Here is a 14,870-nt window from a genome sequence, read left to right on the forward strand (position 1 = left end):
TATAATGGGTCCTTACGTGAATTTGACTGATATGTTTGACACATTAAACATTTTAAAATTTCATCAGCAATCCATGTGTACACAACAGGCAAGGAAAGAATTTATTCTGCTCCTGTTCAGAAAAATGTTCTTAGCCAATGCAGCATATCATTTCCTTTTTTTATTCCATTTGAATTCACTGTGGTCCTCTGTCAACAACTGTGGGCAAAAGTTTCAACTCTCAGACATAATATTAGGCATTTAAATCCATACTTAGGAAGTGGTCTAAGTGGTCTAATTAGACATAGCACTCACACTTAAGTTTCAACTCTCAGACATAATATTAGGCATTTAAATCCATACTTAGGAAGTGGTCTAAGTGGTCTAATTGGACATAGCACTCACACTTAAAACTATTTATCATCAATACTAATTTGCATTAGCTATATGCACTAATGCAAAGGAAAAGGAACAGAAAAACATTTCTATTTGCTTTCATCCCTCCTTCAATTTTGGCTGTTTCACAGCTGACAGATCTGTGTCTCCAAACTATTCACATAGCAGGTCCTGCAACTAAAGGAGCAGAGCTTTTGCAGTGCTCGGGATGCCTATGTCTGCTCCTATGTAATGGGCTCAGCCACTCCCTGCTCTCTTGTAAATACATGATCTTAATCTGCCATGACTTAAATTTTACTTAACACATACCTGGTACCTTTGTAATCTTACTAGCAATCTTTGCTCACTGAGAATTGTTTCAGTCAGAGACTTTTATAATGGCAGCTTCTAAGAGTTAATGGTTGGTTTGGATCTCAGTGTTTACAGGAAACTTGTTGGTGGCAACCTTTCACATCCGACATTACTTTTCACTATTGCATTGAGTGCAAGAGTTAAAATCAGATTTCTTTCCAGGAAGCACACATAAGAGGCAGAATGGCCCCTCAGATCTCACATTCATGTTCTCCTAAGTCTCAAGCCAGCCAAAATAAAGTCTGAGCTGTCTTTTTAATGCTAACTGATAAAGTATTAACAGGAGCCAAGAAGCAGCAAAACAGTCTGCTTCTCAGTTCAGTTAATTGGCCATAGTAAAGCACTGTAAGGCAGCACAGAGGTGCTCTGAGATGTAACACAGCCACATCCCTTCCCTCTGATACACTGGCAGAAGGAAAGTGAGTACATCTAAGTATGTCTATTCTCGGCACTGAGTTGTAGTTGAGTTAAAACTGGGGCTCAGCTGGGCTACAGCAGGAGTACATCTACACCATCCCTGAGGTATTTACATAGGGACTCAAACCACAGATTTTGTCATGACCATGAATTTTACTGTTAAAAGCAAATAAGGATGTACAGGGGCCTTAATCATCCTTCTTCTTACCTTACCTTCTTCCCAAGTAAAATTGTTCAAACTCACCCAAAGATGATCTTGGGGAAGACTTGAGCTTCCATAAAGAAAAGGGTGAAGTAGTATTTGACTCTGTCACAGGTGCAGAAGAGTCAGACACTTTAAGTTCTCGTAAATATTAAAAGAAGATAAAATGAAATTAATGAAATTAATATGCTGCCTTAACTCTCTACTTCTCTATCACCAAAGTATCTGACATCATCCCATGGAAATTAATATCAGTAGCAAAGTCTCTGTGGACCTTCATTAACTTTCTAGCAGGAAGTTTGAAGTCTCCAAAGCTCCAGTTAATCCCATTTAACTTTATCTAACTGAAGCACCTGAAAATTGGTTATATAGGAAGTATAATGCTATAAAAAGACACAAAAGACTGTATTACCCCACTGAGATACACTTCTTTTTCCATGGTTTGTATGGGGGTAGAACAGCTCCAGCCCCAGCTCAAATAGCATGTGCACTGGAGCAGGTTCTGCACTGGCTGATTTTAACAGAGGATCAAAAACCTCTTTCCTACACTCATTAAACTGGTGCCTGAGGTCATCTAGAGCAATTGAGTTCCTACCTCCAGTGCCATAGTAAGATGGAAAAACATTCAGTCCAAATTTGCAGGCAAATTCCACACATCATCATAGAAGCCTTTCTGGACAGGTGCTTATAGAAGTTCATTTGATGTGGACATTAAGGTAGTTTCAAACACAGGGAAATGCTGAGAGAGAGCAGGTGACACCAGCAGCCTTTTCCCTCATTTGTAGCAGAATTCCCCCTTGCAGTGTAAGGACCCATGCTAATTACACTTCGATGGGAATGCATCTGTGTATCTAGCAGCTCCACTGGGTAAATTTCAGCCTGATGCAATTTAAACTGCTTGAAAACTTTACATTCCTGGAAAAATAGAATCACAAAAAAGCTGCAGGCAGGCAACTAACAAGAGAATTACCAAAAGGTACTAGTGGAGCTCACATATCTAATTTTTCTGGTCTATGTCACAAAGGCAATACCACGATTGCAATAAACACTAAAAGACCTCTATAAATGTTTCAGATGTCATGTAAGTGGTGTCAATAAGACGTTTCATTCAGCTAATAAAACATGTCAGCTCTTCAATCTGCTGCTTTACTGACTTTGAGATTGTCCTATAAGAGGTATTACAAAGAAAACAATTGTGTGTCATAGGCATGGATGATGTGATGTATGCATCATCCAGAATGCACTCAGAGGAAAAATCTAGTGTAGGTAAAAGTTATTCTTGTGTGTAAAGTGGAATTCCAGTTTCTACTTAACCCTGGTTTTTTTCTGTTATTTAAAAAAGTCCCTGCTGCTTTCTCACTGCTCAATCCAAGGCTCAGCACAAGAGAGGAAAAGTGGTTTTGAAAACCCCAGTGAAATTAATTGACCTGTTCAGTTGTCCAGTCATGACAATTTTTCCCATATACTTTAATCCAACAGTCAGTGTCATATCCAGCAGGCAGGGCTAGAAACTTCTAAGCAGACTTGTCTTCTCCAGATGCACTTCCAGAGGTGCCAGCACAGCATAGCAGGGTTCAAATCAATGCATGTGCCGCAGGAAAGCAGGGAAACACTGGCCCTCCACACAGACGTGTGGCATCGGCTGCAGGACAGTCCACCAAGGAACTTCCTGCCTGCTGTCTCATTCTGGAGTACTAGACCCATTAAAAGACCCAGTCTGATGATTATCAAAGGCAGATTTTAAAAACCTCACACTGTAAATATTTACAGAAGCATCAAAACTAGTTAACAACCCACTTGCATGGGAAGCTAGACACCTAAACTGATCAGGCCCTTACCTACCGTCTGAGTCATCTGCTTCATTCTGGAATCTGTAAAGCTTGGAAAGTGCTGCTAAAACTGCTGTGACCTGTGCTGCTCCTGGACCAGTGAGGACAAGGTCCAGTAGTGACAGAAATCCCTCCTCACAACTTGCTGAGTGCCATTGCGTCAATGAAGAATGAGAAGGATATGAATACCAGATGCATGGTGAGTACAGAAGAAAGCCACCGCAACAACGTGGTGCAATATCTGCTTTAAAAACTTACCTCTCTGGATTTTAGTTTCTCTAGCATCAAAGAGAAAAGAGGAGTGAGATGTTTACTTAATTAGCAAGTTCTTGTAGATTTTGTATAAAGTATTCTCCTTTCACTTCCCCCTCTTTAGCATCAGGTCTAAGAACACACGCAGAGTGAAGGGGGCAAACTGACAAAATATGGGCAAAACGTACCAGCATTACTTGTGTAAGTGTAAGAGCTGAATGCTACTTTTATTTCCAACTCTTCCTCACAAGAACCACAGCACACAGTCGGAACACCAAGGCAGAATTTGATTGCTGCAGATAAGTAACACCTCAGGCCCTCCAAAGGTTTGCACTTTGTCAGTCATTTTACAGATTCTTCTGTGCTGCCATCTAACGACATTAAGCAGGTGTTTACAAGAATTTTTGCAAACTGTAGATGAATGCTGTCATTCAAGCAGGTTATGGTAAGCAGCTCTGAACTTTGCTTATGAAGTAAAAAAAGGCTGAGGTGCACAAATAGCCTAAATAATTTTCATTACATACAAGCTTACTTGTAACTGCAAGCTGCTCTGCTTTTGAGAGTGAACTATGTGTTTCCAGTCACCTGTCACATGACTGCTTCTTCAGCTATGGGTAGCCTAGAAGGTTACTGCTTCTGTCTAGGATTGCTGGATGCTGGATATCCATTTATCTTGCATAAGAGACTACTATGAATGCACAGATGAATTGCTCATTGTAAATACAGTCAGTGTGTATCGTGCAAGATGTATCTAAGCTACTGCAGATGATCAGAGTGCGTGCAATGTCTATCACATTTTGGCTACGCTTTACACAGGGCATCTAATCTGCACAAATGCAGAAATGTCAATGCATCTAGAGCATCAGACCAGAAATACATGTTCTGGTCTGATGAAGCCTGGACATTGAAGTTCCCTCCTGAAATTAGATGTTTGCAAATGTTTAGGGAAGGTATTGCCTATATTATAACATTAAAAAACAAAACTCTGATTTATTGTAAATTCAGCTAGATGTGTTTAGGGAGAAGGGGAAGTTACTCAAGCTCTGAGTCAAATGGCAAGGAAGCAGTTATGCTACTCTGCAGCATCATAGTGGTTAGCACCACTGCTGTATCAAGCCTGGGCACCAACCTGTCTTGATAATACTGTATTATTTGAATATTTACCCAGAAGATTGTATTTGCTTGCGATTTCCAAAGCCAGCCAGAGTTTGATCTGATTTTCCAAAATAGAGCAATGATCTGTTTTTCCAAAAATAGAGCAATCAACTTTACCTATGATACGGGTTTTTTCAATGCCATGCATGTATCTAGGATGAAAAGCTCTGAGACATTACCTTTGTTATTATCATATGTGTAGAGGGAAGAGTTGATTTCTGTGGTTTCATATGATATGAGGTGGAACAACACATTGAAGAAAGTTAGTATCTTAATAAACTGACCATTATTTGGAAAGAATTTAAATTTTGCTTTACAGAGAAGGCTGCAGCTGGTAGGTTTTGCTCAAGGGTTGCTGCTGTAAAGCTGACTGCAGGGGAAAAAAAAGTAAATATGAACTACAGAAAGCATCCATTTAATGGCTGCTGCTTTTGGTACTTGTGGTCTGAAAAATTACAACAAAGGAAGGTTAAAATAATCAGCAGTGGTATAAATACTACTTAAGCCAGCAGTCACATATGGTATATTAGCAATGTAGACAGATTTAATGAAAACTGAGATCAGCACATGCATCTGTCATTAACCAAACCTACAAAATATTTTCCTCAGAAAATGAAATGTAATGATATAAGTGCTCATCTGTAATAGAGTTATAACAACTCCAAATGGTAAAACTAGTGCTGGTTTAATGCATTTTGTCAGCTAATGTTAACCAAACAGACAGATTCCTATGACGATTGCCTTGAAGAGAACAGATTGTGTGATAGGTCATAATCAAGCACACATCCTTAGATTAACAGCTCCAAAGTACTGCATACTTCTGTAAGTCACCCTGTAATGCAAAACCAAGTGTGATTTGTCACACCATTTCAGCCTCCATTACAGCTAAGATAGTAGTGTGGAATTTTTCAAGCTTCACAGGAGGAATATTAAAATGGATAATACTAGCATGCATTTTAAAGAAAATTCTCAGCACTTTGCCAAGTCATGCTCTCTGAGGTATCTGCCAGTGTGGGAGGGATGCACGCTCTCAAGGGGGCCTGTGTTTCATGGTCATCTCAGGCAGGGGGCTGCAAAGTTCATTAAATGATCTTATCTTGCTGATGGTTCTGTTCAAAATAGCCTTGATATGATGAAGGATTTATGTTACCCCCACTTCAAATAAAAAGTACCGAGGGATGCATTTCATTACTGCCCTGTGACACTGGAGAAGCCAGGGCTGCAGTGGTAATATTCCTCATTTGTTTGTGTCACACAGAGGATTTATTTGCAGGGAGAGTCCAACTCTAAAGGTAAGTAAGTATTTGGGTTTTGTAGTGAGCTTTTCGTAATAATGTCAAAAAGAAATGCGTTCGTTCTCTAACTTTAATTCTCACAAAAGTATATTCTAGGAAAGATGAGAATGTGAGGAAAATGCCAGGGAAGAGTGCCCACTTTAGCAGCATTCTAAGGAAGCTGAGTGGCATTGATATAGAAAAAATATTTATGAGCAATTTCCATGCCACAACCCTGGATAAAACACCAGGAGATGTGGCTGTACGTTCTCAACTGATGGGCTAAGCGGTAGCCAAGGTTACACACACACTCCTCTCGCAAAGATTTTTTAACAGCGATCTGCTGCCGAGTGGCTTTTTAATTTCATGTTAGACACCTTCACATGAATTGGGATAATTTTCTCTTGCATGTTTTGTCAGAACTGGATGATCTAATGAAGAACATGAGCCCTGTGCAGGATTTATATTCTTTGACCCTGGACCATCAAGTCCTCTTGTACTCAGAAATCAAACAGCAAATCAAAACATGTTCAAGATCCTTGACTAATAAATATTAATTTATGCTATATACTTGATCTTAGGAATTCAGCAGTTCAGAGGATCAGGCTTCAAATATATCTGGCAGTGGGGAAAATCGAGTGATCAGAAGCAATATTTGATCATGCAAGCAAATTACATCTTCTTTCAATATGCCTTAGATGTTGAAAATTAAAAGCCAGTAAGAGTTGGACAAATCTATGGCAAGCTCAAGAAAGGCATTTGGACATTCTGTATTGCACGATGCTTATGAATGCCTGTTCACTTGATGCTTGCTTCTGTGTGACTGCCACCACAGTCCTGTGTTTTATGTGCCAGTGGCAGGATGTGTGGGAACGCAGGCAGTCACCACAGAGAGCCAGATGCAGGGAGTGGGAGAAGCTGGGGAACAGAGGGGCACTGACAAGATGCTCCAGGGAAAGTTTGGTGAGATCAGCAGGAGAAATGCAGCTCCAGCAAGACGTGGAGGGCGATTTGCCAGAGGGAACAACAGACCTGGGGAAATCAGCCTGAAAGATGTTTGAAAGTGGAGGTGTGAGTCAGGCAGGTTAGGCTGGAGGGCTAGCATAGGAGGTGAAGAGGGCAGGAAGAGAAGCTCAACAGATGCGAAGGCAGAGAAGGAAAAAGCAAAGGGACCTCTCGTGGAAGCCCTTGGCTGTGGGCTGAGGGAGAAGAGTCAGTGAGAACCACAGAGTGGAAGAGAGCAAGTTGCTAAATAAATAAATAGGCACAGGAGCAGATCTAGGACTGTAACAAATGAACGGATGACCTGGAGGGAAATGAAACTGTTGATTCCTCAAGTGTTTTGCCCAAAAGGTTTTAAGAATTTTAACCATCAGCTGGAGGACTGCTGAGCCCTCTTGTACAGAAAGGCAAGGCAGAGAATCTGTTCCCTCTAGTCCGATAACTCAATCATTCAGGTGTCTGGTATCCAGGGAAGAGTGAAAGCAAATAAAGAGAACTGAGGGCCAACAGATGAGTAGGACAGAAGAAAACATAGTGTGTGGTGTTCAAAGGCTTTGATACTGCCACTGTAGCAGTATGAGATGCAAAAACCACATAGCTGCCACGAGCCTTGCCTTAATATGTTTCTTTGTCATAAAGGTATCATATGAGAAAAGCTCCAAATTTTGTAACAATTCAAGCATTTCAAGAATAGCTATTCTCCAGATCAGAAAAATAGACTCAGAGCCATCAGCTTTTCACAGAAAAGTTATAATGGACTTTGGGAATTAGGAACAAGGAGAATGGTTGAACAGTGAGACTGTTGCACGGTGCCTGAGTGCAAACATTTTAACTTGCGTGTTAAAATTGCTTAACTTGCATGTTAGAATTCATTTGCTAGATGCACACCTGTAACTCTTGCACACGGGTAACTCCTGCTAGTATTGCTCAGTCACATATCAGTATGGTTGTCATTTTCATACACAGAAAATTCCCATTGTGTGGAAAAGTCCAATTAATTTGATTGTAGTTTATACCCAGAGAATGACCTCCTGACTGAGCACAAATCCTGGTAAGAGCATGTACTTCAAATTCTGCCAAACTAGGAAATACTATTAGCAGAACAAATCACTTGTCTAGAATTCCCTTATTTCATTGCAAACTCCAGACAATACTGTTTACAAAAGAAAAGCATAAATTGATATTCTGTAACGCTGAAGTGCAAATGGAAAGAGAACAGTACAGTATACATACAAAGCTACACATCTTTGCTGGTGAGATACACCAGTGAACCTTATAAAGAGACCAGCACAGTGTTAGGGACCTGCGTGCACCAGAAGACCATACCAGCCTTCCCCCATTCCCAGGCTGGTGCTCCAGGTCAGCTCCAAGAGGTGCAGCTCTGTAACTGGGCACCAGCGAGGCAGTCAGAAAGAGCTGTGAGAAACCTCACCCCATGTCACCCACGAGCAGCACAGAGGCTCAGGCCACTCATGAGATAGACTGCAGTATGTGACCTGCCACACAAACAGAAGTATACAGGGGATTAAACTAAAGTGCTGTCTTCTGCCCCAGGTTTTGCCCAGGGTCTGAAGACCTAAGTTAGTCTTGAAACTGGTATGCTTCCCCAGACAGGATCTCGAAGCAAACCTCAATCAGCCCTTTGAGATTTGCTGCCAACTGCAGAAGCAGAAGATAAATGACGTATCTAAGATCCAAGGAAAAAGAGAGAAATCATGGCTGCAATTACTAGTCCCATTTTCTAAAATCAGAGCAGATTTCTTATTGGTTTAAAGTCAAACATCAGCATTAGCATAGATAGTCTACTCTCCTATACATCATGCAATTTTTTGTTAATCCAATGCATATATATATAACACAGTCACCAAGCAAGGTCCATGAAAAGATAGAAGAATAAAATATTGTATTATTTCTAGGAAGATGCATAACACCCTGAAAACTCTGACTGATTGTGCTACGCAAGAAGAACAAGAAGGGGAAAAAATAGCTTGCCTGACTCATGTAGATGCTTTGCAAATTTTAAAAATCATTTAAAATAACAATTTGTGTTCTGCTACAGGAAAAAAACCCACACTTTTCTTTACATACCATTTTCTAGCTCAGAAACTTGTGACTTCCAATTCTCTCTCTTGTGGTAATGGTTTCTTATAGAACCAGTGAGTTCCAGCCTCAAACTATTGATTTTTTACTTACAGAAAAGTCAAGATGTCACATCGAATTGATCTTACATACCTCTTTTGTTCTTCCAAAATAATTTTTCAGTTCCAGATAACGGTGCTAGTGTCACAACTTCCCTACCTTTGTAAGATCTCCTTTAGCAAATTGAGTCTAAATGATATCAACCTGCTCTGAAACTATTAAATCTAAAAATAAACAATCATCTTCATCTTGTGTAGGATGAAGCCTTCCTAGAGTTTATCCAGAGATTCCTTTCATTTGAGAGCAGCTACATTTTTTCACCAGCTTGCAACCAGGGCTCTGTCAAAGATGATTACCAGAAAGAGGCTCTCGTTATTGTCCTCTTGAAGGATTGTCACTAGAGGCTTAAATAAAGCTTCATTTAATCCTAGCTGTTGCAGGGTAGTTTAAGTCAGACCTAAAGGCAAGATCTATAAAAGTGCTATTACAACTCCCTATATGCTTTAACAGTACCTTTCTGCCCACCTGTTCTATCATACATAGAGATTATTTGTTTAGGCTGCTTTGGAGGCTGTTTCCTTGAAGTCTTTTCCATTCTTCTCCTTCCCTATTAAACAAGATCCCTTTTGCTAATGACTTTGAGGTTCCAAAGCATGAAAATAAACTGTACCCTGGTGCAAAGCCACAATACAGGCTGTCCTCTGAAAAAAGCTGAAGCAGGAGGGGAAAACAAAGAGTTTCCATCACTGAGAAGATTTTAGCACAGAAATTTTATCTTAGGGCAAATGAAGTACTCATAGACTAGGTTTGATACCCCTGGTTGCCCATACAACAAGTTTATGGCAACAGTTTTGAAATGGATGGCAGGACAGAGGTGAATTCAAACACCTATGCACATGATGCATATAGGCAAAGGAAACCAGGTGGGTTATATTTTAGCAGAGTTATTGTGCAGTTCCTACAATCACCATGTGAACGGACTAAAACAGAGGGTTTGAAGTAAAAGGTAGTTTAGGTTAGGATGATTCTACAGTTCAGGGAAGCAAATGCTGGACCACTGACACACTGGTGTTTATCAAGGATGTACAAGGATCAGTAAAATAGTGATGCAGAAATTTTAAGTTCAGTTGCTTTGATACATATTTGAGTGTCCTCCAGTATTAGGGGGGAAGAAAAGAAAGAGGAGTATTAAGGGCTGAGTAAGAGAAAACTCAACACCAAGATATCCATACGTTAACACAAAGTAAAAGGTTAGGAAAGGACAGGCTTGGGCAATGCTCTAAGTGGGCCTGAGCAAGCACACACAAAGAAAATTTCTCAGATAATAGACAGAGAAAAGCACTAATTCCTGCCTTCACCCCCCCAAAAAAACCCAACACCCAAACCTGTAATGTGTAGTACTCTACACACTTTGTAGTCTCAACGGGGTTCTAACATTCTTCTAAATATGGCCAACACCAGATGTAAGGTGAATAACAATGAAAACTAATTCTGAACTTCTCTTTTAGTGGGTTTAAAACTTTTTCCTTGGGATTTTTTGCTGTGGGGAGGAGTGTTGGAGAGACACATCTATAAAATACATTCAAGCCAGCACCAAGAATATATGCAATCAACCCAGGAGGCAGAGCATTTAAAACCAGTAAAAGATATGTGTATTCTGAAAGCATACACTTGGGCTCAGTTATACCTTGTGGCAAGGAGTTCCACAAGTTTGCCTTATTTAAAAGAGATATTCACCCTCATATATACAGAAAAGACACATTCACAGTACAGTAAACAGGAATCCATAATCATTCAGAAGGATTAAGTTATTATGCTTTGGGATCACTTCTGATTAAAGAAACCAGGAGACATTATTTGCTGGCAGTTTATATTGGAGCCTCAGGGATATCTGTGAATTTTGTTTGTTGCTCTTCAGAAATATTGTTATTCTCAGAGATTTTTTCCTGGAGTGGAAAGTTCATTAGTTTGACCCAAATGGCTGTTACCATATCTTTTCATACATTTCTAGATTACTCCTGGTACACAAAAAGTTAAGAGGGGTAGTAACTGCTACCTGGGAAGAAAGATTTGGGTTGGCATTGATATATATGTGGATATTTATAGGATACCTATATTTTATGAAAACACATACTTGTATCAAGAGAACTTTTTGACTTGGAATTGGTTATCCCCTAGCACAGCTGGAGGTGTTCAGCTGTACTTGCAATTCACATTACAAACTGATGCCAACATTTACACATCCAGCTATAATTTGCTCAGAACCTCAAAAAATGCTCAGTAAGTTTCTTCTGCAATAGTCAGGGTCAAATACTGTCCTGCTGTCGTTTGGAGGCCATGAGTTGATATATAGAGGTTTTACAGGGAACCACAGGAGACTCACAGGGAAATCCCAACAGAAAAGGGACCTCTTCAAAAGGGCTACTTTTGTTCTCTGCTCATTGAGTCTTTTTAATGTGTCTCACAGTTTTTCACAAAACAGCCAAATCTCCAAATGAAATTATGTAAAGATTACCAGTTCCCAATTTTGCTTTTCTTACAGTGCCTGGCAGGGGAATGGCAGCAGTTTCTTCAAGCTTTTCCAAGCTAGCCTTGAGGGGCTTGTTTACTAGTTTTCTATGGCTCTGATTAAAATAAATTACAAATAATTGCCATGAATTCAAACAACGCATGAGAGAGCCCTAAATACTTGTTAAAAAAATTAAATGTTCTGGAAAACACCATAATTGCATGTTCATGCAAAACCACACAGCAATTTGGAAGGCAGCATGGATATACTCATTCCATATTTAATGAAGTTTTGAAAGTAATTATATGATTTTCTGGCTGTAATGTGAGATACAGGGGCTTGACTGTTAGCCCATGAAGAGTCATCCTGAGACAGATATTCTTTTCCTAGGATAAGATTGACTCCAAAATTTATTTTTAAGATGACATTAAATGAAGGGGGAAGTAGAGAATGGGCAGAGATATATAAATGTATTCGATGAATTTGCTCTGTTTTGAACATTGCAGAAGAGAGAGATATTTTTAATAAGCAAGGTGGCTTTTGCAAGTCAGCATCTTATAAAATTATGTACGTACTTTTATACATATAAATTTTCTCCATTCCCAAACAAAGCTAAGATAAATGTTATAATGATTAACAGCAAATCACTAGAGCTCTTTTTCTTCATTGTTAATTTTAATCTACAATGGTCACTTTATCATTTTATAGACATGAAAACAGTGAGAAAAATACCCACTAGATCTGGCAATTTTCGTATTTCCTTTCCATTTATGAGTACCGTAAAAGATATCTTAATCATTAAGCTAGAGAATGAAACAGAACTGTCCTGCATTGTGAGCTTAAAGGTCACAGGCAGATGGAGGTGAGAGATATTTGAAGTGAACAAGTAAAAATTCCAATCATTGCAAACAGCATATTCTCAAGTGTCAGAGCTAGGAACTAAAACCTTAAATAGTGAGTCATGCACACTGTTATCCTGATCCTACCAAAAAAAACCCCAGACCGTGTGACCCTAACGCTGTGAAAATCCAAACCAGCAAGAGTGTATTTAGCCATGAAAACAGATGAGGAAGCAATAACTTGTCATATGGTTGTTTGAAATTTCTCCTTTAGAGAAAATGAATAGCCAATACATACGTCATGAAGTGCGGGGATGCGAAACTAGCAACCTGAGGAACTTCTGGGAAAAGGCTATTGAACAACAAACTCGGTATCTGCAAAATGAAAAGGAACGTCAACGAAGAAGTGCTCTGACAAAGTGGGTAGTTTGCATCCAGAAAGATTATTTGAGTTTGTGTTGTACTTCTTTTTTAAAGAAAAGTGATATCTATATTTAAGTCAAGCAATGAAAGCTGAAAATATTTTTCTTACATTTTTAGAAAATAATAAAGCTTCCCAAATTGACATGCTAAGGTGTCTAAGTTATGGCTTCACAGGATAAGAGAATAATTCACTCTTGTTCCATAAATGAGTCCAAAGTGTGGAACTTCTGAAGTTATCAGGACAACATCTGGCAGTGCAGGCTTGTCTTGAACATCAAGGCTTATGTTCACAGCAGAGGTAGCACAGAAGTGTACCTGGCACACCTTCTTTCTCTGTGGCCTTGTTTTCACAAGAATATAGTTTGAATTAATTAAGATTGCTTAATTTGCATAAGGTAAATTGGTAATAAAGCAGACGGTCCAAGTCCAAGTACTAACTGATCAAGGCAACCATCATGCATAGCCATATTTACCTCAATCAGTCATATTTACCTTAATCAGCCACAATGAGAAAGACAAGTCTGTGGCAACATCAGTACAGTTTTACCTCACATGAATTCTCCATAAGTTAAAGGCACATGCAAAGATGGCTATTTTGGTTTGGGACCATTCAATGAGAAAGCATTTTTTCCAAAATCTCCCTCATACCTCTCTTTGGATTGAAGCTTGAAAAAATAAGAGCAAGGATGGACTTGCATTAATAAATCTGATGAAGGAACACTGGAATTAGTCTCTAGCATGTTTTATCCATTTGTAGCTAACCTAATTTCAACATCTCAACTCTTCAGCTGTGAAATTCCTGTCTTTTCTATTTGAGGCAGTCTTTCTGTGGTACATAGATACTACCAAAAAGAAAACAAAGTGCCACCTATCACCTAAAGCTGTCTGCTATGGGTCTAACAGAAGTTTCAACATGCACAGTGTTTCCAAGCCAAATACCGCTCAGAAGCCTCTATGCAGGACTTTTGTAAATGCACTTCTGGGGAGGAGGGGGACTGGGGACATGTTGGATGGTGCTACCCAGCAGGTGGCAGCAGGCAATCTCCAGTGGAGATGAGAAGTCACTCCGGCAGACAGAGGCACTTAAGAGGGGGCATACTGGAGGTGAAGATGAACCACAAAGCTCAGGTGAGCCCTCGTCGGGATTTGACAGCTAGTCCTGAAGTGCCATTCAGCAAAGCACTCTAAAGGGGCAGAACAGTTTGCATGAAAACTGGGAAAAAGCACCAAAGGATGGCACTGGTGGGAAACATGAACAGTATAAATCTGTTCCCTGTAAAAATACGGGGACAAGCTGATCCATGTTTCTGTCCTTAGGCTCAGAAATGAATGGATGGAGAGGCTGGAAAAACGGATAAAGATGTTGAGGACTCATCCTGAAGACCCATCTAGCTGAAGATCCCACATTCATTACATGTTTTGGGGAAAAAGAAAATTGTTTTGTAGGAAAGCATGATGGTGTGATGCAAAACCTTAAGTCAATTTTACTTTGTGGCTTAAATGAGCTATAATTAATTACCTGTCATTGTTAGAAGTTTCATGTGTGAAATGTCTATTGCTGCTTTTAATATTATGCATCCATCCCTTCATTTGATAAACAGAGATTGAAGTGCTCTGAAGTCTTCAGAGGAAAATCTTCATGGTTCACTGAGCTGTAGATGCCTGGAAAAAGAGTTGAGTTACACAGCTAGTGCTCAGCAAAAGCATTTCCTCAAAATTTTAGGTTTCTGTACAGACTCATTTTAATCTAATGAAGTTATTTTCTTTCAAAATTGTTAATGAATAGTTGAGAATTTTTTTGTTGGTTTTTTTTGTTTGTTTTTAACACAGCAAAGCCCAGCTCAGACTAAGGAAGAGGGAACATGCACAAACAATGTCACCACATCCTGGATCACCAGTGGAGCCAAACCTGGTGGCAGTGACAGATCCTAGCTGCCATATTAAAAGTGTGTGAAGCTATTAATGTGTATCCTGAGAAATAGGCTCTGTGAGACACCAACGAGAGTTGCTTAATTAGTTAACCCACATTACCTAACTTGAGATACTGTATCAACAAAGACAAAAAACTTGGAGTTTTGAGGCTGCTTCTGGTACCCAACCTGG

The 14,870-nt window shown here is 39.6% G+C and overlaps 1 protein-coding gene across 1 annotated transcript; it reads left to right on the top strand.

Annotated features, from left to right (window-relative positions):
* The first annotated feature begins 12,303 nt into the window (after positions 1-12,303).
* On the top strand, positions 12,304-14,181 carry LOC115336431 (protein FAM240B). Its single transcript, XM_030003301.2, has 2 exons — positions 12,304-12,763; positions 14,085-14,181. The coding sequence occupies exons 1-2, from the start codon at positions 12,624-12,626 to the stop codon at positions 14,161-14,163; spliced, it is 219 nt and encodes a 72-aa protein (XP_029859161.1). The 5' UTR covers positions 12,304-12,623; the 3' UTR covers positions 14,164-14,181.
* Positions 14,182-14,870: the final 689 nt, after the last annotated feature.

Source organism: Aquila chrysaetos, chromosome Z, assembly GCF_900496995.4.
Source record: "Aquila chrysaetos chrysaetos chromosome Z, bAquChr1.4, whole genome shotgun sequence".
In the NCBI taxonomy this organism is placed as follows: Eukaryota; Metazoa; Chordata; class Aves; order Accipitriformes; family Accipitridae; genus Aquila; species Aquila chrysaetos.

Coding starts and splice junctions, on each gene's coding strand:
- LOC115336431 (XM_030003301.2), top strand. CDS start 12,624: ATGAATAGCCAATACATACGTCATGAAGTGCGGGGATGCGAAACTAGC. Junction 12,764..14,084: donor CGAAGAAGTGCTCTGACAAA/GTGGGTAGTTTG, acceptor TTCTGTCCTTAG/GCTCAGAAATGAATGGATGG.